Raw genomic sequence first — 28,000 nt, 5'->3', positions numbered from 1 at the left:
CCAGGACACCAACTTCGGTGGCACTGAAGCTGGTGCCCCTCTGCCTCTCTGGCCGGGGGTTGTCAGTGGTCACAGATGGTGTTAGCCCCGACATGACAACCCCAGAGGCAGGAGTGGGTGGGCAACTGGGTCCTGGGGCTGGGCTGTGGAGCGATGGGATTCCAGTCGGGAGTCTTCTGTTCCAGCAGGGGTGGTCACAGCAACAGCACCCCTGGCTGATGTGCAGGCAGCAAATGGCAGTGCACGTGGGCAGCAGGCAGTCAGGCAGCAGCAGATAGCAGGTGGGAGCGTGCTCGGGGCTCTGGGGGGCAGTAATTCGGCCTTCTGGGCAGGAGCGTGGTCTCCCGTGTGCTCACGCGTGGCCAGCTTGGTACGGAGTGAATTGGCACGTGAAAATCCTGCACGTCAGCGTGAAAACCGAGGAAAGGCCCTAAGCGCGTAAGCGCGTCAGCACGCATACGCGATTCCATTGGACCAAAGGCCCTCAGCGCGTAAGCGCGTCTGTGACGTGACCCGCACGGGTGTTTCCCACACTGCACGTGATGACAGAGCACACGTGGAAAGACTGCACGTCAGAGTCTCATCGCGTGTAATTGGACAAAAGTGCGTGTACACGCGATTGGCCTATGTACGTGTATATGAGGTGTGCGCGGACACTTACACACGCAAGCACGTCAGCGCACCTGTATCCCGGTGTACGGCCATTTCCACCAATCACACGCGATGAGACTCTGACGTGCAGTCTTTCCACGTGTGCTCTGTCATCACGTGCAGTGTGGGAAACACCCGTGCGGGTCACGTCACAGACGCGCTTACGCGCTGAGGGCCTTTGGTCCAATGGAATCGCGTATGCGTGCTGACGCGCTTACGCGCTTAGGGCCTTTCCTCGGTTTTCACGCTGACGTGCAGGATTTTCACGTGCCAATTCACTCCGTACCAAGCTGGCCACGCGTGAGCACACGGGAGACCACGCTCCTGCCCAGAAGGCCGAATTACTGCCCCCCAGAGCCCCGAGCACGCTCCCACCTGCTATCTGCTGCTGCCTGACTGCCTGCTGCCCACGTGCACTGCCATTTGCTGCCTGCACATCAGTCAGGGGTGCTGTTGCTGTGACCACCCCTGCTGGAACAGAAGACTCCCGACTGGAATCCCATCGCTCCACAGCCCAGCCCCAGGACCCAGTTGCCCACCCACTCCTGCCTCTGGGGTTGTCATGTCGGGGCTAACACCATCTGTGACCACTGACAACCCCCGGCCAGAGAGGCAGAGGGGCACCAGCTTCAGTGCCACCGAAGTTGGTGTCCTGGTGGAGCAAGTCCTGGGGCAGTATGATGCCCTCTTTGGAAGTTCCCGCGCCGACAAGGAAGGACGGACTCGGATCTGGACAGACATCGTGACTGCCATCAACGCGGAGGGGGTGGCAGTCCGGGACTTACAACATGTCAGGAAGCGCTGGGAGGACTTCAGGTCCAGGACCCTGAACAAGGCCCGGCGCCTCTTGAAGGCAGCGGATGCCAAGGGGCGCCGGGGCCACTTGTCGGAAGAACAGATGGGGGTCCTGGAACGCATATCCCCAGCGCTCCACGTCCAGGTCCTAGAGAAGCAGAGCCGTCTGGAGTCGAGCGGTGAGTGTACATGCATCCTGGTTGTGAGCAGGGCGTGTGGTGATCATTCCCCATTGTGCCGGTTGCACATCTGTTTGTATGGGGTGGAGTATGGGTGGGGGTGTACAGGGCCGTGGGGCTGACACATGCGAGGGCTGTAATGTGTGAGACATGGATGGTGCTTGTGTGTGTGGGCTTGCATGGCAAATGCAGTTGTGCGTGCACACATGTTTGGATGAATGTGTATGTAAGTAGACATGTCCGTGATGTCAGGCATGTATGTTGTTTTCGGCTGCATGTATGAGCACTGTGTACATGTGCATGTGTGTGTATTTGTCAAAGGTGCAACAGTGATGCTACATGGATGCATGTGACAGCGGTATGTGGAAGCCTGATTGGCAGATGTGACATGGATGCCCGTCTGAACAGTGCGACACTTGGCAGAGGTGTAGACATGCATGCAAGTGTGGTGGTGTGTGTACATGTGTGTTGCACTTCCTGTGTTGCATGTGATGTATGGCTCCCCTTTGGCTGCTGATGCTGTTGTATGTGTAGGGATGGTGGTGGCAGTTGCGATATGGCTGTGGTATGGCTCATGTGTGCCAGTTGCAATGACATGTGTGTTGGGGATTGTGATGACATGTCTGAGGTTTGCCAATGCCACTCATGTGCAACTGTCATGCGTGTATGTGTCCATTGTACAGTGCCCTGATGCCTGTGTTTTGTTTCTCCCTGTCTGCAGCGTCAACTGATGAAGAGGGCGGAGAAGGTGCTGTGGAGCACAGCGGCGGGGATCCGACCGCCAGCCGGAGACGCAAGGCCCGGCTCCCCTCCCGTGTTGTCATCTCGTCGGGGAGTGAGGAGTCCGGTGCCGCGTCCCAGGCCGCAGCTGCCGGGGGGAGGTCCAAGAGGCGGAGGTTGCAGTTGGACTCCTCGGCAGCAGAAGGGGCAGCTGGGACCCCACAGGGCCCAACAGGGGAAGATGGCACAGAGTCATCCAGGTTGGTGGGGGGTTTGGTGGAGGAGGGGGCCGCGCAAGCACCAGAGACGGGGTCTGGAGGTGGGGATCCCACTGGTGCTAGTGGTGCAGTCCAGGACCAGGGACAGGAGGCAGCACAGGCGGCCGCGGAGGTGCCTGTGTGCAATCCTGTCCCCGATCCTGTCCCTGCATCATCTTGCACCAGCAGGGATGCCTACGTCCAGACCCGTTTTCAGGCAGGGGATGAGCTGACGTCAACTGGCCTTCCTCTGCCTGCGGACGTGGCCATCCGGGACCGGGTTGAGCCTGTCCTGGCTGGTGTGGCGTTGCGTCAACGGGCCATGCGAGGTGACCTGCAGTCTTTTCATGGAGAGACTGCACGTCATCTCGAATGGCTCGTTGACCACGTCAGCCTGCTGGGACAGGTCACCCAGACCGGATTCCGCTGTCTGATGGGGCTTGCTCCGACCCCCTCCTCAACTGGACCCCCTACGCGCCAGTCGTCCTCTGTGCCATCTTCCCACCCATCAGTCACCTGGGTGCCCTGTGGAGCTGCCTCTGACAGTGCGGCCAGGCTGGTGGAGGAGGCATCCCTGCCACAGTCGGGAGTCGGACGTCCAGCAGGGGTGGCCACATCAACAGGTGCACCCCAGCCGGCGGAGGATGTGCAGGCAGCAGGAGGCAGTGCACGGGCAGAGGCAGAGCAGCAGCAGCAGTAAGATGGTGGGAGCCATGAAGGCTCGGGGCCTTCGACATCGGAGGGGCAGGCATCGGCCGGAGGGCAGGAGGACCCAGGACAGAGAGTGTCTTCCGTGTGGCAGCGGTTGTGCCACGCCATAGGTGCGGAGCGGCGGCGGGCGGAAGAGGCGCGGCTCACAATGGTCAGGGCGGAGAACTCCATGCGGAGGGCCCTGAGGCGGGCCGAGTGCCTCGAGGCAATCCGCAGGGGGTTGGAGGTGGACACGGCGTCGTCCCTGCGGACCCTCGGGGCCATGGAACTGGACCGCCTCCGGGACATCGAACAGGAGTTCGATGATGCCCTGGCCCGGAACACCACAGAGTGAGCCGCTGGACTTGCCCGCCGCCTTTGTATATAGTTCTTTAGTTTTAGGTTTCCTTTCGTTCTTATTATTATTTGGAGTCGACGGACACTGCTCCACTTTTTGTATATAGTTGATATTTAGGTAGGTTTTTTAGGAGGTTTCCTTAGTTCAGTTGTGATGATGGACCCTTGTTTTTTTTGTACATAGTTCTTTGTTGCATGGAGACTTTTTACATTTCACTTTGGACATTTTTTTTTATTTGATTTTCTAGTTTTGTGTTTTTATGCGGACATGCAGCTTATTTTTTCACATTTAAATTGTAGTTAGTTTTCTTTCTTTGGCATTTGTATTTTTTTCAATACATTTTTTTTTCCATTGTTCACTGTGTGGTTTCATCTCCTTGGTTTCATGCATGTCATGTTGTGTGTTTTCCCATTCAATTTGAAAATATGTGTGTGACGGACATGGGTTCATTTACTTCATGTACATTGGGGGTGTAACATGTGATTTCCATTTCCATGTGGGTGAATGGGTTACTTGGTAGGTCTTTTTGGCTGTGGAGGCTGACCATTACGCACATGATTGGGGATTGTGAGGACCTGGTGGGGGCTGCACATGGTGGCAGGGGGGTGGGGGTGCAGGGGGACATGGGTGGGGGCCTGCTGGCAGGTGCCCCACAGTGCTGGGGGGTGGGGGTGGTGGGAGACATGAGTGGGGCCCTGGTGGAGGGTGACCCTGGTGGCTGGGGGGTGGGGGTGGTGGGAGACATGAGTTGGACATGGGTGGGGGCCTGCTGGCAGGTGCCCCACAGTGCTGGGGTGTGGGGGTGGTGGGAGACATGAGTTGAACATGGGTGGGGGCCTGCTGGCAGGTGCCCCACAGTGCTGGGGTGTGGGGGTGGTGGGAGACATGAGTTGGACATGGGTGGGGGCCTACTGGCAGGTGCCCCACAGTGCTGGGGGGTGGGGTGGTGGGGGACATGAGTTGGACATGGGTGGGGGCCTGCTGGCAGGTGCCCCACAGTGCTGGGGGGTGGGGGTGGTGGGAGACATGAGTGGGGCCCTGGTGGAGGGTGACCCTGCACTGCTGGGGGGTGGGGGTGGTGGGAGACATGAGTGGGGCCCTGGTGGAGGGTGACCCTGGTGGCTGGGGGGTGGGGGTGGTGGGAGACATGAGTTGGACATGGGTGGGGGCCTGCTGGCAGGTGCCCCACAGTGCTGGGGTGTGGGGGTGGTGGGAGACATGAGTTGAACATGGGTGGGGGCCTGCTGGCAGGTGCCCCACAGTGCTGGGGTGTGGGGGTGGTGGGAGACATGAGTTGGACATGGGTGGGGGCCTGCTGGCAGGTGCCCCACAGTGCTGGGGGGTGGGGGTGGTGGGAGACATGAGTGGGGCCCTGGTGGAGGGTGACCCTGGTGGCTGGGGGGTGGGGGTGGTGGGAGACATGAGTTGGACATGGGTGGGGGACTGCTGGCATGTGCCCCACAGTGCTGGGGGGTGGGGGTGCAAGGGGACATGTGTTGGTGTTCATTAGTTCAAGGAGACATGTGCCTTTGCTGGGGGGCATGCCCATGTTGGGTGGGCTGCCTGCGGGACATGACCAGGGATGCAGGGTAGTCCCCTGTGGTGTGGGCTGCCTGCAGGGGCCGTGGAGGGTGTACAGGGTACACCTGGGAGGACCCACACTGTCAAATCACATGTGGGACTCCCCGGCACCCCTGAAATACACGTACCGTGCAGAAATCGCGTGTTAAACTTCCCGCGCACCCCTGAAATACACGCGCCCAGGCTATTCGCGTGTAAAACTTCCCGCGCACCCCTGAAATACACGCGCCCAGGCTATTCGCGTGTAAAACTTCCCGCGCACCCCTGAAATACACGCGCCCAGGCTATTCGCGTGTGGAACTTCCCGCGCACCCCTGAAATACCCGGGCCCAGGCTATTCGCGTGTGGAACTCCCCGCGCACCCCTGAAATACACGGGCCCAGGCTATTCGCGTGTGGAACTTCCCGCGCACCCCTCAAATTCACGCGCCCAGGCTATTCGCGTGTGGAACTTCCCGCGAACCCCTGAAATACACGCGCCCAGGCTATTCGCGTGTGGAACTTCCCGCGCACCCCTGAAATACACGCGCCCAGCCTATTCGCGTGTGGAACTTCCCGCGCACCCCTGAAATACACGCGCCCAGGCTATTCGCGTGTGGAACTTCCCGCGAACCCCTGAAATACACGCGCCCAGGCTATTCGCGTGTGGAACTTCCCGCGAACCCCTGTAATACACGTAGCCCGCTCCCCCAGGCCCGATCGCGTGAGGAACTTCCCGCGCACCCCTCAAATTCACGCGCCCAGGCTATTCGCGTGTGAAACTTCACGCGAACCCCTGAAATACACGTAGCACGCTCCCCCAGGCCCGATCGCGTGAGGAACTTCACGCGAACCCCTGTAATACACGTAGCCCGCTCCCCCAGGCCCGATCGCGTGTGGAACTTCACGCGAACCCCTCAAATTCACGCGCCCAGGCTATTCGCGTGTGAAACTTCACGCGAACCCCTGAAATACACGTAGCACGCTCCCCCAGGCCCGATCGCGTGAGGAACTTCACGCGAACCCCTGAAATACACGTAGCACGCTCCCCCAGGCCCGATCGCGTGAGGAACTTCACGCGAACCCCTGTAATACACGTAGCCCGCTCCCCCAGGCCCGATCGCGTGTGGAACTTCACGCGAACCCCTCAAATTCACGCGCCCAGGCTATTCGCGTGTGAAACTTCACGCGAACCCCTGAAATACACGTAGCACGCTCCCCCAGGCCCGATCGCGTGAGGAACTTCACGCGAACCCCTGTAATACACGTAGCCCGCTCCCCGAGGCCCGATCGCGTGTGGAACTTCACGCGAACCCCTGTAATACACGTAGCCCGCTCCCCCAGGCCCGATCGCGTGTGGAACTTCACGCGAACCCCTCAAATTCACGCGCCCAGGCTATTCGCGTGTGAAACTTCACGCGAACCCCTGAAATACACGTAGCACGCTCCCCCAGGCCCGATCGCGTGAGGAACTTCACGCGAACCCCTGTAATACACGTAGCCCGCTCCCCCAGGCCCGATCGCGTGTGGAACTTCACGCGAACCCCTGTAATACACGTAGCCCGCTCCCCCATGCCCGATCGCGTGTGGAACTTCACGCGAACCCCTGAAATACACGTAGCCCGCTCCCCCAGGCCCGATCGCGTGAGGAACTTCACGCGAACCCCTGTAATACACGTAGCCCGCTCCCCCAGGCCCGATCGCGTGAGGAACTTCACGCGAACCCCTGTAACACGTATTTTTTGTCAGCGGGTGTCCGTGTTTGTGGGTACCCCTTTGCACGTCATTTTTCCTGGAGGGCCACAGTATGGGACATTCATCATGGCAGTATATAGGTGCTATTTGTTGGCGCACCTTTTGGCGCACATTTCTTACAGCCGCAGAGACGCTACCGCCTCCTTTCTTGTGGCGGTCGTGTTTGTGCCTGTGCGCTGGTTTGAGCGTGCGCTTTTTTCCCCTATTCTATTCCATGAATACGTGTTGTATGCGAGCGTGTGGGCGTTCCGCGCACTTGTGCCCTGTACTTCCCCCGTGACGCCCACGTTTTGGCTAGTTGTTCCCCATTCCGAGTGTTACGCCCGTGTTCCGCCTACTTTTATTGCGTGCGCCGCGCTATGTGCGAATTTCGCTGTGGCCTGTGCGATTTTCGCTGTGACCTGGCGCACGCTGTGACCTGGCGCACGCGCCGCGCACTTTTTTTTCGCACATCCGCTGGTTTTCTCGCGCACGGCCTTCCATGAATCGACGTGCGCTGCTTTTCGTGCGATTTTCGCACGTTCACTGCGATTTTCGCTATTCCACTGCGAATCGCACGTTTTTGCCCACTTGCGCCGCGCTAATTATTCCATGAATCGGCCTCTTAATCTCTTAGTCAGAAGGTTACATATGTGTATTGGCCTTTTTTAATTTTAAAGGGATCCCTAACTATATTTGACTTGCTTGATGGTATCGACCATCTTTATGTCAAAGAGCTTCTAAGGTGAATAGATCTGAAGGACGATGGATATGAAGTATGTGAGAATGATTATTGCAAGAGCAATCTGGTGAGAAAAGCACCAAGAATTGCCTCACAAAGATTATTAGCCAAGCTAAGGGAATGAGTAGCTGGACTGAATTGTCTGATACAATTGATGTTTTTAATACAGAATCAGATGGAATTTGTACATTAAACATCCGATTGTGGTGACACTAATGGCAAAAGTAATTGATGAAGTGGTAAATATATTTGGTCACATAAATGATTATATTAAGTAGATTCACCCTGGATTATCAATTACGCAAGATACAATCACCAAATAGGGTGTTGATATATGTCTTTTGGTGGTGCTCAGAATGACTGCACCTAGTTGTATTGGATTTGGGTTTATTGGACTTGGGGATACGAGGTGTTGCACTCCCAGACCACCAAATGTACAATCCATGGTGGATGTCAAAATAGTTGTAATTTGTCTATGGAATTTTGATATAATAGGTGGTGCACATTGAGAATCAGTAAATGTACAATGTAGAATATCAGGTTTGAGATGAAGTATAGTTATTCTTAATGTGTCTTTTTCTTCTCTTCCCCATCCATCGCATTCCATTTTGTTTTATATTCACATTATTGAATTTTTAATCTGAATTTTCAGTAACTATGTTGTGTGTTGACTGTACACTATATATAATGTCATATTTATGTGTTGGTTATTTGTTCATGTGAATTGCAGCCCTGTGGCAAGGATCGAAATACCTGTTGGCTGTCTAATAAAATATTGTATGTTTCATAAGAAGCAACAGTGATTTGATTATCAGATCAAAGGGACGATTATTGCTTTGTGGCACAGGTGGCTAGTTGTGATACTATACAATAAAGTGATTAGCCTATACCAAGATAAAACTGATAATAACTTAACAATAAAAAGTTCCACAAAGACCAAATAATCCCAGGGGAGAAAACACAGTGACTTAACAGATAAGCTATCAGGAACCAGTTTGGAGCCAGAGCTACACCCTGATAGATATAAAAGGGTCTTTGTCTGTTAAACTAAAAATATTAGGAGGGTCGAGAGGTCTCTGCAGTTGAGTTGCACTATTTCTTGAAGTACCAAATTTTAGGAATACAACTTTTCCAAAACAATCCTTCTCAGGTGTTGCTGTGTTTTTTTTAGGACTTACTAACACCTGATATGGGTACACAAACTGAAAAAAGATTTATAAAGGAAGATTGAATTATGGGACTGGGGGAAAAACATTACCCATTTATCCACCCTAAGTAGCTATGACTTTGTGACCAAGAGGTTATTTACTTTTAGGAAGCCATAGCGCTACCTTACATTATGTCCGTACAAGCACTTTAGATGATTCATCTTATTGTTACGTTTGAACTTTTTGCCAGTTTTGTTAGTAACAGGACGATCTTAAAAATACCAAAGGATGAGAGAACTTGCCAGATTTGTAAAAATCCACTTGCCATAGAATCTCAAAAACACATCCTGACAGAATGCCCGGTAATGGCCAGTACTAAATTTCTAAGTGAGCATGTTCATTGTCTAGATAAAATTAAAACTGTAGAATTTTGGTGACATTGCTGTAATGCACAAAATAAAAGCTTGCAATTGGATTGTATAGGGGCTGGCTGCTTGTCTCAGAGAAACTACGTGGCTAGGCGCCCAGATTGAGTGTGTCAACAGTGCTTAGAGCAACGTTATTGTTCAGAATGCTAATCAGGGAGCGACCGATTGATTGACTGATCGCTTATAACTGCATGTTCTTGGGGTTCTTGGGGTTTTCTATTTTTACATTTATATGTTTATCTTTTGTATGGCAATAATTTAATGACAGTCCTAATGTACCTTGATTGATTGTCTAACGTATTGTATTATATTGCATTACATTGCATTTTGTTTTGTTTTGTAAATGTGTCAAGTTTTATACTGAAACACAATAAATTAAATAAAAATAAAAAAATGTAACAATATGATTGATCAATTCAATGATTTTTATAATGTATAGACACGTGTTCATTACTACTTTTATGAGCTTAATGTTTTAATATTTTCTTTGTTACTGCTTTATATTTTTATGCAGTTGTTGAATATATATGTATTTATTATAAAGAGCTTTGATGCATTTGTGCCTAGTCCTCACTCTATTAACAACTGAAATAAATAAGTAGGTCAGATCACTTGGTGTCCTGAGAAAATAGGTGTGTGTGCTGGAGCTCCCTTGATACAGGGGGAGACTGTACTATGCCTGCGAGACTGTTGCCTCGCTGGGGGAAGGCAGTACCAACCTATGAGATGCAGGGGTGAAAGTGATAGACTTTTAAGCCCAGATCAAAGAGAGTCCCAAAGAAAGCAGACCTGCTGATCTACGATTGATGCAGGGGGAGAGTCAGACAGAGAGGGAGAGAGAGAAAGAGAGAGAGAGATAGGAAGAAAGAGAGAGATAGAGAGAGAGAGAGGGAGAGAGAGAGAGAGAGAGAGCGAGAGAGAGAGAGAGAGATAGAGAGGAACGCTGGAAACGTCACCGCTTGGTAAGCAAAACAACTCCAGTGGAGGAGGGTGCAAGAACACAAGCAGAGGATCATGAAGGCATGAAAGCTCTGGAAGGAGAAAGCAACCAAGGTGCCTGTTGAAGCCTTGGGGGAACTAGATGCTCAAACAACTAGGCCTTTCACCTGCAACCATTCAGGATACTAATTAGAGGACCCTGACCCATGGTAGGAAAGCATTACAATATTGGCTGTCTGAAAAGGACCTTAATAATCGGAGGGAGAAGTAACTATTCAACCTGAGCACATAATCCTGAGAGAAATCAAGGTCCAGAAGAGACCAGTTATGAATACTATGAGAAATCAAGGACCGTGAGGATCCAGTTGTTGATCCTGAGGGAAACACGGGTCGAAGAGGGAACAGTTGTGAATCTTAAGAGAAGGAAAGGTCTTGTTGTGAAGCATAAAGAGGCCTACTAAGTGCTTTGTACGAGCCAAGTCGCACCCTCAGATCTAGAAACCAAGGCCTACGGTTAGTTGGCACGTCTAAAAGAGCTAAGGGACTTGGCAGAACATTCTCATCCAAAGCAATCATGAGATGGAACAAATTACCAACCGAACTGAGAGTAGAATCAAAGTACTTAACTTTTAGAAAGAAACTTAAAACCTCCCTTTTTAGGTAAAAGCTTACAAGAGCACCGGAATCTTAGTCCTACACCACCCAGATTCTAGAACATCATCTATGCTGTCCCGTTACCCATGTCCTTATGTCTGTGTCAAGCGCCCTGATGCCTTCGGACTCCGGCGCTATATAAATATATAAAAAAATAAGAAGGAGCCAGATGCAATGAAATATTTAACCTAACACCTTGCAAAGCTCTACTATTACCTGGCAGAAAGTAGGAAGGCTTAGATGAGTCTGGACTTCAAATAGCTTGATGAAGGGCATTCCCAGAAGATATTGCTTGGATTATTGTTTTGATAGGTCTGGGGTGGACTAGGAAGCATATGATATGATATGGCATTTATAATGCGCCTATACACAAGTGTTTTTCAAGGCGCGAGGTTTAAGAATGTACATTTTGGCCGAACCTTGAGACTTTGTCTGTAGAGCAGTGTAACATTGAGGCTAAGAACTTGTGAAGAGTGATTGATTTACACATTTTGAAAGACTGCATTAAAGGAAATTAGATGTTGTCCTCTGCTTAAGCGTAAACTGGTGTCTCCTATCTGTGTTTGTGATTAGTGAGTATTGTAACAAATGAAATGAGCATCAAGCCCAGTGTGCATTTACCTGCTCAGAAGGTTTCATGCTTGACTCGCTATCACAGACATATTTCTCAAATATAAAGATCTGTTGCCATTCTTATGCTCCCAAAATTCTCTTTGTTTTATTCAAAGCAGCCAGGACCCACATTGGTGCTATTTTAAAACCTCCCCTTACTCATAGGTGATGTACTTACTGAATAAGGGTGAGTTGCTTACTGATGGAATTATTTATATATTGAGAGAGTCATTTGTTTTCAGACAACAATTCATTTACAATATGTTGAATGAATGCAAACAAGACCACCTGAGACCAATCTGATGGGCAGAAAATACAGTTTACAGGGTATCATGGTGTATTGTTTGAACCAGGCTGCTGCACCCTCCTTAGCCAAGCCAACACTTAGGCCAAGTCCCCTTATTAAAGCCATCCCTCATAAAGCACTGGCCATTACAATACAATACATGCATTTTGCTGGTGGTGAGGTGAAAGAGTTGCTTGGAAACCTATTTATGATCACTGGGCCGGGAATTAGAAAGAGATTGCAGAAGAACCCATGCAATGTGCTTCCAGTTCCTGCTTCCTGCATAGGGAAGCCTATGGAACAGGGAGCCCGGGCCATAGGAGAAGCTCACTGGCATCACCACAGGTCGCGAATATTGCATTATTTTGTGTGGGTGTGTCTGTGTGTGTATCTGTGAGGTGAGGGGAGGTTAGCTGGTGAATGTGGTTAAATGAACATGAATGTGTGTGTAAATGTAGGCAGGAGAACAGCCACTGAGTAATGTTAGTGAATGAGTGGAAGGGCAGGTTCTCCAGTTCCCCATGATCAATGATCATAGGAGTCTGGCAGGGATTCTGTGAAGGTGGGGGAAGAGAGGGGCATATGGTCAAAGCCAAAGTGAGTGCTGGCCTAACAGCATGGGCATATTTTCTTACAGTAATATGCCATTTTTTACTGGCATTATGGGCAAAGCCATCATTTTAGTCTCCTTACATGGGCATACTGGTATACATTGGTGCAGCCAGTATGGCTATGTTTTCTCACAATGGCATGTCATTTTTATACAAGAATTATGGGCAAAGTCAACAGGAATAATGGCACATTTACAGTTCTATAAAGGGTGGATTGTACCTCCAAATGGTAGCTTATATACTAAACTAAGGGCAGTGATGGTTTCCCAGAGGTGTGTACCCCTAACAATGTGGGCAGATTCATGTGTTGAAATCATGTCCCATATAGGTGTAATGGAAGAGGACTTATTGGCCACATAAAGTCAAGAAGCGTCTATATGAGCACGATTGGACCGAGAACAGTTAGGTTATCAACATATAAGATCTTTAGCCACTTTATTTATAACGTGAAAGGCTATAACTCCATATCAGTCCTTACGCAAAAACATCCCTCTAGGAAATGCACATTTGCAATGTTGCGCCCACAATTTGATTTATATCCAAAAAAAGTGATGCTGGATGCAAGACAACGGATTCCAAAGGCGGAAGGAACCCGCCGGTTCTGTAATGGTGGCTTGGAATCCCTCCATCACCTATTTGTTGAATGTACATATTTTTACGAAGCTCGAGGCAAGCTTCTGGGTACATTTTGGGTATTCTGAGGCAAAGAAGCATGGGAAAGGCTTTTCCACAATTTACTATGTGAACCAACGGCGGCCCTAGCAATAGCGGCAAATCATTCCTTTCATTTGGTATTTGGAGAGGCTTATTAACTGTCTATGTTTCTTTACATCTCAATACATGTAAGGGGCCCTGATGTGCCTGCTTTTATGAGGAAAAATATATATTAGAAGATGATTTTTAAATCAAATTTTAACTGTGAACTCTTTGTATGTTTTTACCATCACTGAATCTTATAATTGTCGCAAAGGTTTTTAGTAATGGTTTTATTATATGTGATGTAATTTTACGGATTAAATGTCTGTAAAGTTTTTAAGTAAAACACACAATATGGCCTTTTAAAACATTGTTCGCTGTCCATTTATTTCAACACCACATATGCAGTTGTCTCCAGGTCATAGAGTAATACGAATTCTGATCCTTCAAAAGATATGCCCCAAGACATTAAGGGCTTCATTACACGGAATGAGGTAAGGGTTTACCGGTACCGGTAAACCCTTATCGCCTTACTACGAGGTCCCTTTGCAGGCCCCGACCTTAACGGCTGGTGTAGACGGTACCGTAATTAGCTCCTTCCCCATTCCCATTGAGCCCTATGGGGCAAAAATGGGAATGGGGAAGGGCCATGGAGAAAGGGGGAATTACTGGCCCGCCAACCTTAGAATGGGGTGGTAATTCCCCTTTCCTCCATGGTGGTACCGGCAGCAACCATGGTGCTAATAGCACCATGGTTTACCGCATTCCGTGTAATGAGGCCCTAAGAATCTTAGTATAATTATCTGCAAAATACCAGGTTTATTCCAGGTAATATACAGCTGCTCATGCTCTCCAAATGTGCGTGGCGTTACTAGCACTATCTCTTTGAGAGACAATGATTGCGCACCTCCAAGATTTCCGACCGCACGAGAGAGTCAACCCTGACGCAGTTAATGGACCGACACAAAGTTATCAACGACCCTTGGTGGATCACTATGCAAGCCTCATAACGGACTCGCATAGATGAAAGAATCAAAGAGGCACACTATGCAGGACTGACTGAGTGAGCCTGAAATTCCCACTTGGATTTGTAATGCAAGCCACTTCGTGAGACCCAAACAGCAAGAGAGTTGGATTACTTGCTCTGGCAGTTCGCGTATGCACTTCCAGGTTACAAGCGGGGCAGCGGCAGCTTGCAGGGACGCCAGTGGGAAGACTGTGAAATCCAACATGGCAGAACACCCCTTTGACCCAGACACAAAGCTCCCCAATGGTCCAGAGTGAGCCTGTTAAGTTCCGTCAATCCTTTTCCATCAGCAGTTTGGCAATATACCTGCTGATCCTTACAGGGAGTCCTAACCAGGAAGAGGGCTTACCGGGCCAAATAATGCCATATTCTCAATCATTTGGTGTGGGAGTTTGAAGTCAAAGCTGACCCTAAGAATTTGACAAAAGGTGGGAAAGAGAGGAGAGAGATTGGAGCAAGAAGGGAGTTGAAGGAAAGGGGTGGGTATAGGTCAAGAGGGGAAGGTTGTGAGACATTAGGAGGAGGTTGGTGGAAGTCAAGAGGGGTTTGGGAGTCATCAGGAGGAGGGTGGTAGAAGTAAGGAGGATAAGGTTGCAAAACATCAAAATGAGTTTGGGGGATTCACGAGGAGGAGTTTATTCAACCCCAGGAAGAGATACAGAGAATATTAGGCAGTAGACCCAGAAAACATTCAGTGGGTAAGTTTAGCCCGAGGTGATGTGTAGGCACCAATCTGAAATAGCCAAGACCACGGTGAGAGGAGGTATGAGCCTGTGTTATAGCAAGGAGGTAGAGCAGGAAAAGATCAGGCGCAGTAAAGTGGAGTGAGGGTAATGGACAGCACCTGGAGAAAGGGAGGTGGCAAAGACCTTTGGACGGAGCCCCATTCAGAAGAAGACTTCACATGGTACAGGAAAAACTTTAAACCCATGACTGAGAGCTAAGGCATAGCAAGAATTTGAGGAGGTCATCATAGAATGTGGGAAACCTTAACACTGAGATCAATTTCCGTGGAGGATATTGCATTGTGCGGTGGACCAAACTTTGAGAAATAACTGTATGTAACCTGCAAGTGGTCACGATGAGTGCTGGAACTGAGCAGACAATATTGAGATTAATTATACCTTTATTTCTTTTGTTTATGCTTGATAGAAGGCTATTGTGTGTTAATGACCCGTATTTTTATACCCAGAGTTTATTCCAGTCCCTTTTGTAGATCCCACTCATCTGTGAGACACATCTAAGGCAAACCAAAGAGCATTGGTCATTTGCCCCAGTCAGGTTGAACCAATAGTAAACAAATGATTTGGTTCTGAGATTGTGGAAATGAGAGGGAAGAGATCAGCACCCAGAAACCCCCAAGCAGATTGTCCTCACATACCATTGGTCTGGAATTTGGTGTATGGGATTCATAGTTTCTATCTTGATGTCCTCTGGACTAGATTGTTGGAGAGGTCTTGCTGCTGTTCCAGTGAGACTTCTTACCAGCATCCACAAGGAATGTAGCAGCCTTTTCAAAGGAGGATTCACAGATGGAAAGGCTATTGTATTGCAACTGCAAGCAAGGTGTAAGTTAAAACCAAAATGGCTGCTAGACAAATCTGCCTATCTGGTTTAGCTAAGACTACTAGTGATGAAACAGTGTAAGGTGACTCTAGATGAGCATGGTATAAAAATGCTTGAACGAATATAGCTATGAAGAGAGAATAGACACTGAAATCGCCAATCATGCCATGAGGACAGCATTACTCATTGTGCGGCCCCGCCAGATGTGTTGGACATCAACTCCCATGATCCCTAGGCCATGTAATCAGTGGTGAAGGATCATGTGAGTTGTCATTGGAAACATCTGTGGGGCTGCATGGTGAGATGAGAAACCATGTGGTATGTGACAACTTCAAATCATCTTCAACCCCCCTCTTGAGCCCGTTATTGAAGACTTGAGCAGGAAATTCCACTTTAACAGTTTCTAGATCTTTGTTTTTTCCTCTAGGAAACAATAATGGCGTATTGTAGGAAGAGCCACATGACTTTCTTTTTTCAAAATAAGTTTCTTTTCATTTGCAAGTAACAACACCGTATAGTCATATATTTATATAACTATAGGGAATAAAGTTAAGCATCGTTACTTACCAAAATACACCTAAAATCATGTGGAGGGTGTTACAAGTCATAATATCTGACATAGGCAACTATGACATCCTGATAGATATCTCAATGGGATACAGAACACTAGATATTTTCAGCAAAAAACATTGATAAAAGATACATCAAAGTCTTTACTGTGCACAGTTACTGAAGTAAATGCGTTGTTGGGAGAATTGCACAACGAGGGCGATGCCGTGTGCCATGGGATCAATTTCTCAGTCAGGCCAAATCCGCTCTTCACCATATCCAACTCCAATGTCAATAAATTGAGTCCCACAAGTAGGTTAGAATAGTGACATTGATTATTACAGTGCTTAGAAACCAGAGCAATCTGGCATTAAGTACTGTATAAATAATAATTGTTTTATCCCATATATAGTTCAGTTTGCTTGTCCCGTGTTAGCCAAGGGTTGAGTAGAGTGTTGATCTAAAAGAAAACAACAAGTCAATACCTTGATTAGGCTAACAAAGACATTTGTTTGCTTATTTGCAGGCTTTCGTGCTTTTTTACAACCTCCACAGGCAAGTATGAAAAGAAGTCTCTGAAAAACATTACAGTATTACAGTTTAAATAGTGCCCTTTCCTCCAAAATCCTTCTTTCTCGATGTGTGCCAGTGTACCTGATTTGTAGTTTTGCTCCAAATCAGGCACACTGATATGCAATGAAATGAAACTTAGTGAAGACCTGTACAAACAAAGGTCCTCATTATGAGTCTGCCGGTCCAGGCATAGGGGTACCAGTAGCAACGTACCAGCACCCATTCCGGACCGGCAGACTACAACTATGCTTTCCTGGGCCTGTGCACCCGACAGGTCAGACCTGCCGGGAGCATCGGCCCCGGAAAGCAGAGTTGTCACGGAAGGACTGGCACCTTTAGCAATGGTACCTATGGGATTCCACAGGAGTGGGGACTAACATTTTCCCCTGCCTGATATGCTGGGCCACCGCGACTTGTAATGTCCTGGTGGCACTGAGATCTAAGGCGGAAGAAACAGTGTTAAAGTCTGCAATCAACCAACCGGTAGCACCGGCAGGTTACCACCAGACTTGGAATGAGGCCCAAAGTATGGCCAAACACTGGAATTCCAATAACACCAAGTACTCCCTCACTTGTTCTAACCTACTGGGACACTGATGATCCGGCACTGGTATCCCCATATTTCCCAGATCAGGAGCAAAAGCAAACACAACTGTGGACATTGAAAGAGTCAGACTGTATACTTAGCACAACCAAATAAGGGAAGCACACGTAAATTACTTTTATCAGCCTCCTTTGGTTCCACCACTCAATGCTCACATGCTCGGGGAGGTTCACTTGATTGTTCTTTTCCTTTTCACACTCTGCTTTTACCTAATCCCTTTACTTTCTGCATTCTCCTCTTACATCTTTGGCACAAGTGCTTTTTCTTTCCCTCAATACCTTTCCTTAAATTTCGACACTGTAGCACATCACTAAATCTTTTCACCTTAAATTTTTCCTTACTTATTTTAGATGTATCACATCTTTGACATGCAAAAGACATTTAGTGAATGCAAAATAAAGCCTTGCAGGTTTGTGTGCATTTTTTCTGTCTGTGAATCAGACACTCTATAGGGCCTCATTACGGGATTGCCAGTAGGCTGCTGGTGCTACCGGCAATCTCAGCTTACTGTTTCTGCCGCCCGATATCCCAGTGTTAACCAGAAGATTACGGGCGGCGGAACGGTAAATTCCCATTCCCACAGGATGGGAACCACTGAAGCACCAGCACCGTTGCTAATGATGCCGGTCTTCAGTGAATTCTCTGCCAGTAGGGGCCTGAACTACCGGCAGGTAAGGCTTGCCGGTTGTTCACTGCACCTACCGGCAGACTCAGAGTGACCCGGTCTGGGAAACAATGTCAGAGCTGGTAGTACCGGCGGGTTTACTGTACTGGGTTACTCGCAATGAGGCCCTATGTATTTAACAGTGCACTTTTTGCAACTGGCAACTGTTATGTCAACTATTGACTATTTTAGAGGAAAATGAATATGTAACTGGTACTTACCGAAAGTACAAAAGCAATCAAACTGTTTGCAGAGTGTTATGGCATTCAATGTTTTCTGGGTGTACTTGAACGCAATAAAGAACACCTAAAAGTGCACAAATACCCACATCATATCAAATTCAACAATATCGACTGTAACGTTGTCCCGAGTTTGCCCCTGAGGATGTGTGTGTATGTGTGTGTGTGGGGTGGGGGGCGACGGGGATGACGCCGGGACCTGGTTCCCACCACCTGCTCTAGATGTTGGGCCCAGGATGTTATGGCGAGAATCCGCGAGTCCATCCCACAACCTGGAAAAGGGTGCTGCCACATGAGGTCTACTACCACGGCCAGCCTTTTTTTTATTTTTATTGTTTTTTTATTCTTTTTTAAGAAATAATGATAATACATGTGTTCACAAGTTACAGACATCTAGAGGAACTAATTGCTAAAGATAAACATAGAATAGCCATAATAATAGGTGAAGAAGTTAATAATGCTTAAAACATTAATTAAACAATATGTATTATTTTGCAAAGTTCTTCGAGCATAGGTTATGAAAGCAATAGAAGATGGAATCTGACTTGTTATACCCAATCTGCAATGAAAATAAGTTAGGGGGAATTGGAAACAAATGGGAGGAGAGTAAGGGGGAAGGTGGGTATAATGTTATATCTGTTCAAACTGTTATTGCAGTTATAATAATAGTATATGACAAGCATATGGATGAATTTAAAGGCAAATATCTAATAGATTCAAAATGGTTATCTAGGTTCAGGACCATGTGCAGTTACATTGAAATAGTTAAGATAGCGGATGAAAAAGAGCCATTTAGCATTAAATTTGGGGATTGCATTCAAATCATTAGCCATACACAATTCCATTTTATGAATATTACAAATAGAGTTCCACCATCTTCTGGTGGAGAGAGATCGAAAATCCTTCCAGTTAGCTGTAATAAATTTCAAGGCTGTGCAAATCAATAAATCATAAAGTTTGGCTGAGTCCGGCGAGATATTAGTTGTTAAAGCTATACTGCCTAGAAAGACATTAAAAAAGGACAGCTGAATATTAACAGAGAATATGACCTTAATGAACTTCCAAATGTCTTGCCAAAACCTAAAAGTAAATGAACATTCAAAAAACATATGTTTAAATGAAGCAGGGGTCAGACCACATGTCCAGCATTTAGCATCAAGATTTGTTTTGGCCTTTGCTAACTTAGCAGGAGTAATAAATTCTCTATGAATAAAGAAAAAATATTGTTGTGTTATATTTGCTGAGACAGATACATTTTTAATTTTAGAGAACAGACTGAACCAAATGTGATCATCAAATGTGCAACCCAGATCTTGTTCCCATTTAAGACGAACAGAGCAAACTTCAGATGTAGAGGTGAGCATATTATAACATTTTGAGGCTCTCACATCGTTGATCATGGTAAGCTGTAATACTCTGAAGGCATCTGGAGAAAGAACCTCATTAGAAAAGTTATTGAGTGTGTATAAGCAGGAGTTAATTAACTTGTTGTAGTACTGAAAGTCTGCTTTGGGAATGGCATATTTGGAGGATATTTTCTGAAGAGATAGAATGGTGGGACCATGTATAATTTGTTGAATGAATCTGATTCCTTTTTTTATCCATGATCTGCGGTTCAAGACCTTATTATTAATCAGAATATTTTTGTTATGCCATATTAAACGGCCAGACTTTTTAATCAGCCTATATGTAAGGTAAGCACAAACCCTCTGGTCAACAGCCAGGGAGATCCATCGGAAGAGGAAATAGACACTATTGGGCCTTTAAAGCAATTGTTATATCAGAAGGAAGTCACTGCTATGGGGGCAGCTATGCGGGCCCATGAGCGGAGATATTAACCTGGGGTTTTTGCACAGTGCTGGTCCAGGGGTCCAGGGGCACTACAGCCCACAAGCGGGAACCACAACACTTGTCGGCCGGAGACAGATATGAGTGCTGCATCCACATTCTTCTGCGTATGTGCACGAGTAGTGATTTGACGATGGCGGACCATCCTACTGAAGGCTCGGTCAGCGTGGTGTAACACGCTCGAGGAGACATTTTGATTTCAGCTGATTTCTCACCTCTTAGCTAAGCCACAGCTCAAGGTCACTTTACACCCACAAAAGTGAAGGCCATAGACCATAGCCCTGGTCATGGGTAGGCATTGAGAGCCTATAAATTGCCAATGTTTACATTGGTAACTGTGTGTGTTAATAGCAGTGGAGTGGACATGCATGGACGTCAGGGCAGCAGAGATTAGTTCTGCAACAGGAGTGCTTGGCCCACCTTCGGAATGCTATCCATCCTGTGGCCACAGAGAGAAACCCACCGGGACCAGGTTGGCAAGTTTTACCAAGAGACTATGAATAATGCTGGGGAAAAGACACAGAGAGACTATTTATGGAGAAAAAATATTGTTCTTACAATAAAAAACTGCATTAGAAACTATAATTTTGATGGTAATGATTGTATGTTGTTGATTTTATTTCCTCTGCGGGGATTCAGAAGAAGAGAAAGAACAACTGCTAGATACTTTGATGACTACAGAACCTATCCAGTTACATTAGGGAAGCAAGAGACTTTGCTTGGGAGAAATGGCACTGAAGGAAAGGTTTGCTGAGGGTTCTCGAGAGCCCACAAGACTACAATAACAAGAGGTGTATTTATCCCGTGAGATAAAAATAGAGACTATTATTCTATCCCTGGTAACAAAGATAAACTATGCCATGTAGTAGGTGGCCATACCTATTATCTATAGGCAGGAAGATGCCTCCTCCTCCACTCCCCACGTCAGAGGCCTGTCTGTTGTCGCAATCATAATAAAGATTTCAATCACCACAACCTATTTTTGCCTGATCATGTTTTCCCAGGTCTTCCTGATAGATGTAAGGTGAATTGTGTATGGACATTCGACTGTGATGTTGAGATGCATAGGCAATGGCAAGTAGGGAGATGGACACATGAGATGCCCAGGTAATGGGAACAGATGTGAGATGTAGTTAATGGCAAGGGGTGAGGTGCACAACAAATGAGATTGGCAATTGGAGAGATGCACAAGTAAGATGTACACGAAATGTCAAGGAGTAGGATGTCCACTGTCAATCACACCAAGCAGTGGACAACCAGTTCATATGAAAACTTGTATCGAAGAAGGAAAAACGTTGGTGTGCTACCTGATCCTCTTGGCCAGACATGAAATAATAAAATTCAGAACTGTAGATACACTTCCAGCAACAGCAGCTAGAACAGGGAAGGTAGAAGATGTTGTTGCTTTGGACCAAGCTAGAGGCAGGATTGAAAGTTAGCTGAATAAGTTGAATTTAGGGTGGCACTTCATTGGCTGACATCAGAGGGTATGATATGGAAAAAGCTGTATTCTAGTGCCGTGAGAGTGTGTTAATAACCACTGATTCTATGTACTCACTGACTACATTCTAAGATCCTTCAGGGGATACTGCTCGGGTTTTCTTGAGCATGTAGGCCCAGGATATGGCTAAAGTAGGAGGGTTAGAAACAATTGATTCAAATTATATCAAGCCATCCATTCCCCCAGCTGTTCACTCTAACCAATACACAAAACAGATGCAAACCCTACAACCACAAGAAGATATCTAAGTCAGACAACATGTGGCAAGGCCAGACCGTAGTATACTAGTCCATACCAAGATCCATCAGCACACCTAATAAGACACGAACTCAAGAACTTCATGGAACATCAGGAGCCAACACCAAGACCTCTAAAAACACCCCAAAAGCAACAGCACTCCAGATCTCTGCTAGCTAGGGTCTTGTCATGAGCATGCTGATAATGGTGAAACCCTGTAGTATGTTAAAAATGACTTGCTTTTAAAATACCACCGAGTTATTGCGTGGGTTGCATGGGATATTTAACTCGTGGTCTACGCAGAAATTACTCAAAGGAGTTAAGATGGGATACCCCACGCAATACATTCAGTAAATCTCTAATAAGATTCTGAATCATAATTAGGAGGCATTTTAAAAATTAGTGATGTTTAGAATTATGCATTTTTTTACTGTTGCCACCATACACGTAGTGAGGCCCCAAGACTAAAGTCTGGACCTAACCCAAATACCCAGGCTCTGGTCTAAATAAAAACCCAGATCTGTATGGAAAAGCGAATGTCTGTGATTTCACCAAATCCACTTCACCTAAAGGAAAAATCTTTAAAAAAAAGTCTTCACATTTTTTTTATTACGCGGGGGAAGCCCCTGTGACCCTCCCACTTTCCTTACATTTTCCTAACCCATTACCCCATCTATGATTTTAAATGTACCTACTTACCTAACCAGTTTGAAGAAAAAATAAATTGTGAAGATTTCTGAGTAGGTGAAATTGGAATCGGTGAAATCTACGGTATTGTGGAAAAGCATCTCATAATCCACCAAAAGGGCTACTGGGCCATACCAATGAAATATGTGCTGAATGCAAATACCAATACCAAGTAGCATGCCCAAGCAGCAGCAGTGAATAAAATACACAAGTGAGATGCACCAGTGATTGTAAGAGGTGAGACATATAGAGTCGATTTTGCCATGAATATATTCGGGGGGCGAACCCCCCAATTAAAACCCCTACATTAGTAATTCACTTAAACCACCCTTCACATATATTTGGGGCAAAATCTGTTTTAAAAGATTCAATGAATTCTCCTTCGACTAAATCTTTTGCAGCCAACACTCCCTATCCCATGAGCTGCACAAGAATGTTGATGAATGGTTTGTGTCAAGGAGCGAGAAGCACACATGAGATGAACGGGCAATGGCAACAGCCGAGATGCACAAATGAAATGTAGAAGGAATGCCCTAATTATCTATGATAATTCTCTTTATCCCGAGTTTTACTATCGCTTGTCCCTTTCATTATGTTGTGAAGGGGTGTCGTCAACCCCCGGGCGGCAACCCGAAGAACCCGTGGATACTTCTTCCTTTTTAAAACTCTTTTAGAAATAACTCCACCGACCACTCCTCAGTAGCTCCCAAAAATGTCTTCCAAAAAGACTGAACATCCGATTACTAGAGACACAAACCTGAGGAAAAAAGGTGTATAGATGGACCATTCCCAAGGAGTTCTGGCGCAATGTATTGATCGGGTAGGGGAAGCATATGACGAGGAGAACTGGGCATTACCACATGTGATCAGGTCATTGCCCCTTCATCATTGCTCTTCCTCATCGTTCATTACATTGTGAAAGAGTTCACAAGCCGAAATATTACCATTAAGAGGCCTTAGAAAATAAAAGACCATCATGGGGTAGACTGTGAACCGAATGTGGCCCTGCAAATGTTTTTCCAAGTGGAACTATGTTGCCTAGTGTAAGGGAATGTAGCCAACAAGCCAACCTCTCTAGCAGGATCCTCAAAGCAAAATCCAGCCAAAGAGAACTGTTCTCTGTTCTCAAAGAGATTGAGGGAATAAATAGCACCCACCCTGCTACAGCAAAAAGCGATACACGGTGCACTGAAATGCAACATGGTTTTACAGTGAAAATCAACTCTTATCCAGCCACTATTGAAGCACACTGTACAAACTCTTCTCATATGGACAACAATGTTCTCAAGAATAAAAGTGACCAACTGTATACCCTAATCTATCTCCTGAGTTTTGCTTTAAACAAATCTCGGAGGATGATTTGATGAACATCGTTAACAGCCTGAAGCCTTCTGTTTGCATTGGTGATGTGTGCCCAGCCAGCATAATGAAGATTGCCATCGGCTGCTTGGCCCCTATATTACTTAAGTTATGATGCTTTTAAAACAAAATTTATTCTGAGTAAGGTATCATAATATAAACAAAAACAAACATACGACTTGAGTTGTCATTCACAATAACAGAACATTTAGTTCTAAAAGAGTGAGGTTAGTAACAGAGAGGTGATTTCACATCCTGCAAACAGTGACAGCCCATTTCTGTTAATTTGATCATGAATGGCCAATGGAAGTACACCTTAGCCCTCTGTAGGTTGTTTCGCATTACCTGTGCGTTGAAGGGAGGGGTAGCCTTGACGCGTTTCTTTTCCCTTTTGAACTAATACAACCCTCAAGAGTCGGGCCCCCCAAAAACAAAAAAGAGGGTACTTACACATTTTTCTCAATACGTTTTTTGTATAAGACTGAAGAGTAAGTTTACGAGAATGTTGAATGGCGATTTGAAGCTCGCAGGTCAAACAACGGTGACAGAGACTCATGATCCAAGCTTTCAACAGGAGGGGGAGAGCTGAGAGCGGGGCCCCGCCAGTCGCCAGGAAGGGAAAGGACACGTGGATACTGGAGAGAATTCAGTCGAGCTCTACTTTCATTAGTCTCAGGGGAGGAAATCAACTCATTGTTGTACAGACGTGGACCATGATGATAGCGTTTTCCCTTATCGTCATGGTCCTCCGGAGGACCATGACGATAATGGCAATTGTGGGTAATGCAAAAAGAAATCCCCTGCGCCACTTGATGGAGGGGATATCTCCGTCCAAGGGTAAGGGATCTAGGAATCTGAAGCCATCCTGGAAACCTTGGCGTTCGGACTAGAAGGGGATATATAGGTCACAGGCGGTGAAAAGCTGGCAAATCCTGGAGTAAAAAGAAAGGCCCCTAAATGATTGGAAGAACTTGTGTAGGTTGTGTGGCTGTCATCTTCTCTATCTTTGGAATGAGAGCAGTCGATAGAGAGGGACGATTATTTTCTCCTCATCTGTCTAACTTGATGGCTTGGACATTGAAGGAAGGAGATGTTATTCTGCCCTTTAGTTGACATATGACACAACTCTGCAGTCTGTTTTACTTTGCATCATGATTCCTCAACAGAGAGGAGAAACGCCAAAGGTCTCTGATGATAGCCTCCATCTTGGAGGGATAGAACTGCTCCCTCACTTCTCAATCTGCCCTGAAATTAGAAAGAGCTCAGAGTTGTCCCCAAGCTTAACTGCTGACGTTCTGTTTTCATTACCAGGGGAGACAGGAGCAATGGGCTTGTCCAGTTATCCAAATGTGGGTACATTATTGGCCGAAGTTGAAGGCCGTCTCAGAAAACCACATATAGACATGCGGCCTTACAGCCATGTGATCGCAAGAGCATTCATGCTGGCGCCTGCAGCCTCCCCGCTACATTCCACAGATTTGACTCCAAGCTGGCAATCCGGGATTTCGGCGGGATACTCAGAAATTCAAGCTCTGACTTGATTTGGGATTCCATGAACTGTAGACCCTTCAAGCATGGGGGTATTTCTCCAGCTCAAGATGAAAAGGAGTGAGATGCGCAAATGGGATTCACTTGTAAAGGGCTGCAGGGAGATGTGATAGTGGGCGGAGCTGGAAAGGGCCGCAGGGAGATGTGCAAGTGGGCTGAGCTGGTAAAGGGCCGCAGGGAGATGTGCAAGTGGGCTGAGCTGGAAAGGGCCGCAGGGAGATGTGCAAGTGGGCTGAGCTGGTAAAGGGCCGCAGGAGATGTGCAAGTGGGCTGAGCTGGAAAGGGCCGCAGGGAGATGTGCAAGTGGGCTGAGCTGGTAAAGGGCTGCAGGGAGATGTGCTAGTGGGCTGAGCTGGTAAAGGGCCGCAGGGAGATGTGCAAGTGGGCTGAGCTGGTAAAGGGCCGCAGGGAGATGTGCAAGTGGGCTGAGCTGGAAAGGGCCGCAGGGAGATGTGATAGTGGGCTGAGCTGGTAAAGGGCCGCAGGGAGATGTGCAAGTGGGCTGAGCTGGTAAAGGGCCGCAGGGAGATGTGCAAGTGGGCTGAGCTGGTAAAGGGAAGCAGGGAGATGTGCAAGTGGGCTGAGCTGGTAAAGGGCCGCAGGGAGATGTGCAAGTGGGCTGAGCTGGTAAAGGGCCGCAGGGAGATGTGCAAGTGGGCTGAGCTGGAAAGGGCCGCAGGGAGATGTGCAAGTGGGCTGAGCTGGTAAAGGGCCGCAGGGAGATGTGCTAGTGGGCTGAGCTGGTAAAGGGCCGCAGGGAGATGTGCAAGTGGGCTGAGCTGGTAAAGGGCCGCAGGGAGATGTGCAAGTGGGCTGAGCTGGAAAGGGCCGCAGGGAGATGTGATAGTGGGCTGAGCTGGTAAAGGGCCGCAGGGAGATGTGCAAGTGGGCTGAGCTGGTAAAGGGCCGCAGGGAGATGTGCAAGTGGGCTGAGCTGGTAAAGGGAAGCAGGGAGATGTGCAAGTGGGCTGAGCTGGTAAAGGGCCGCAGGGAGATGTGCAAGTGGGCTGAGCTGGTAAAGGGCCGCAGGGAGATGTGCAAGTGGGCTGAGCTGGAAAGGGCCGCAGGGAGATGTGATAGTGGGCTGAGCTGGTAAAGGGCCGCAGAGAGATGTGCAAGTGGGCTGAGCTGGTAAAGGGCCGCAGGGAGATGTGCAAGTGGGCTGAGCTGGTAAAGGGCCGCAGGGAGATGTGCAAGTGGGCTGAGCTGGTAAAGGGCCGCAGGGAGATGTGCAAGTGGGCTGAGCTGGTAAAGGGCCGCAGGGAGATGTGCTAGTGGGCTGAGCTGGTAAAGGGACGCATGGAGATGTGCAAGTGGGCTGAGCTGGTAAAGGGCCGCACGGAGATGTGCAAGTGGGCTGAGCTGGTAAAGGGCCGCAGGGAGATGTGCTAGTGGGCTGAGCTGGTAAAGGGCCGCAGGGAGATGTGCAAGTGGGCTGAGCTGGTAAAGGGACGCATGGAGATGTGCAAGTGGGCTGAGCTGGTAAAGGGTGTGCTAGTGAGCTGAGTTGGTCATTGCAAGAGTAAGAAGCTTGATCTGGCAAGGAGTGAGATGCACAAATGGTATTCACGTATTAAGGGAAGCAGTGAGATGCATAAGTGGGGTGCACAGGTAAGGGCAATAAATAGTAAAAACTCAATTAACAACAAGAGATGAAATGCGCCAATGGGATTCAGATATAAAGAGAAAAAGTGTGATGTACAAGTGGGATGCATGGATAATAACACGAGTGGGAAGCTCCGTAAATTGTAAGGGGTGAAATGGGCAAATAGATTTCACATGTAATGGGGATAAGGGAGATGCAAAATAATGGGAAGGAGTGTGGGGCAAAAATAATTGCAAGACGTGAGATGCGCAGGTAATCCCCACCGCTGTGCATACGTTCCTTCTAGTCTGCCCTGCACGAGGATGTGTAAGGGCTCGTGTACTCACATGTCGCCTTCTTGTTCTGCAGGGAGCAGGCTGCCAGGCTGCAGACTCTGCCCGGTGAGTAGCGCGGAGTCCGGACAGCGCCAAGTAGAGCGCGCGACAGCAGCAGCTTCAAACCAGCCTTCATGATGGACGGATGGGCAGGGACAGCAGCAGCACCGCTCGGAGCCAGGAACTCTTCGATGTAACACACAGGCCAGAGACTTCAGGCATCAATAACGAGAAGGCCACGCCCATAAATAAGTGGGCGACTGACGGGGAAGAGAGGGAGGCTCACTGTGGAACGATACACAAAAAAGCGACAGCTTCCAAAATCATAGCCACTGACTTTCACCAAGGAACTGACAGCCCGGTCACTAAAATGACCTGCCCTGAATAGGACTCCAGCCAGTGGTGGAAATGGAAAAAGGTTGGTGGGGGATCCCACAAGGGCCGTGGTGGGGGTGGAGTTTGGGGAGGGGGCGGTGTCTGAGGGGCCTTAGAGGGGGCAGAGCTGGCAGTTGACCTCCGCTCAAAGGAAATATCCAAAATAATAGTTTAAACAGCAATATCAAACATTCGGGCACAAAAGGAATGAATGGCCATGTGCAACTGTGGGCCACTTTTGCAT

The 28,000-nt window shown here is 47.8% G+C and overlaps 1 protein-coding gene across 1 annotated transcript in view; it reads right to left on the bottom strand.

Annotated features, from left to right (window-relative positions):
- Positions 1-27,790, bottom strand: part of CA5A (carbonic anhydrase 5A) — a 362,632-nt gene extending 334,842 nt beyond the window's left edge. Inside the window, exon 1 of the mRNA XM_069636155.1 lies at positions 27,394-27,790. Coding sequence (XP_069492256.1) covers positions 27,394-27,517 — 124 coding nt within the window. The 5' untranslated portion in view covers positions 27,518-27,790. The remainder of the gene's footprint in view (positions 1-27,393) is intronic.
- Positions 27,791-28,000: the final 210 nt, after the last annotated feature.

This window comes from Ambystoma mexicanum, chromosome 1q (genome assembly GCF_040938575.1).
Source record: "Ambystoma mexicanum isolate Mex_15411 chromosome 1q, UKY_AmexF1_1, whole genome shotgun sequence".
NCBI classification, from domain to species: domain Eukaryota; kingdom Metazoa; phylum Chordata; class Amphibia; order Caudata; family Ambystomatidae; genus Ambystoma; species Ambystoma mexicanum.
This window is presented reverse-complemented; position numbering and strand designations above follow the sequence as displayed.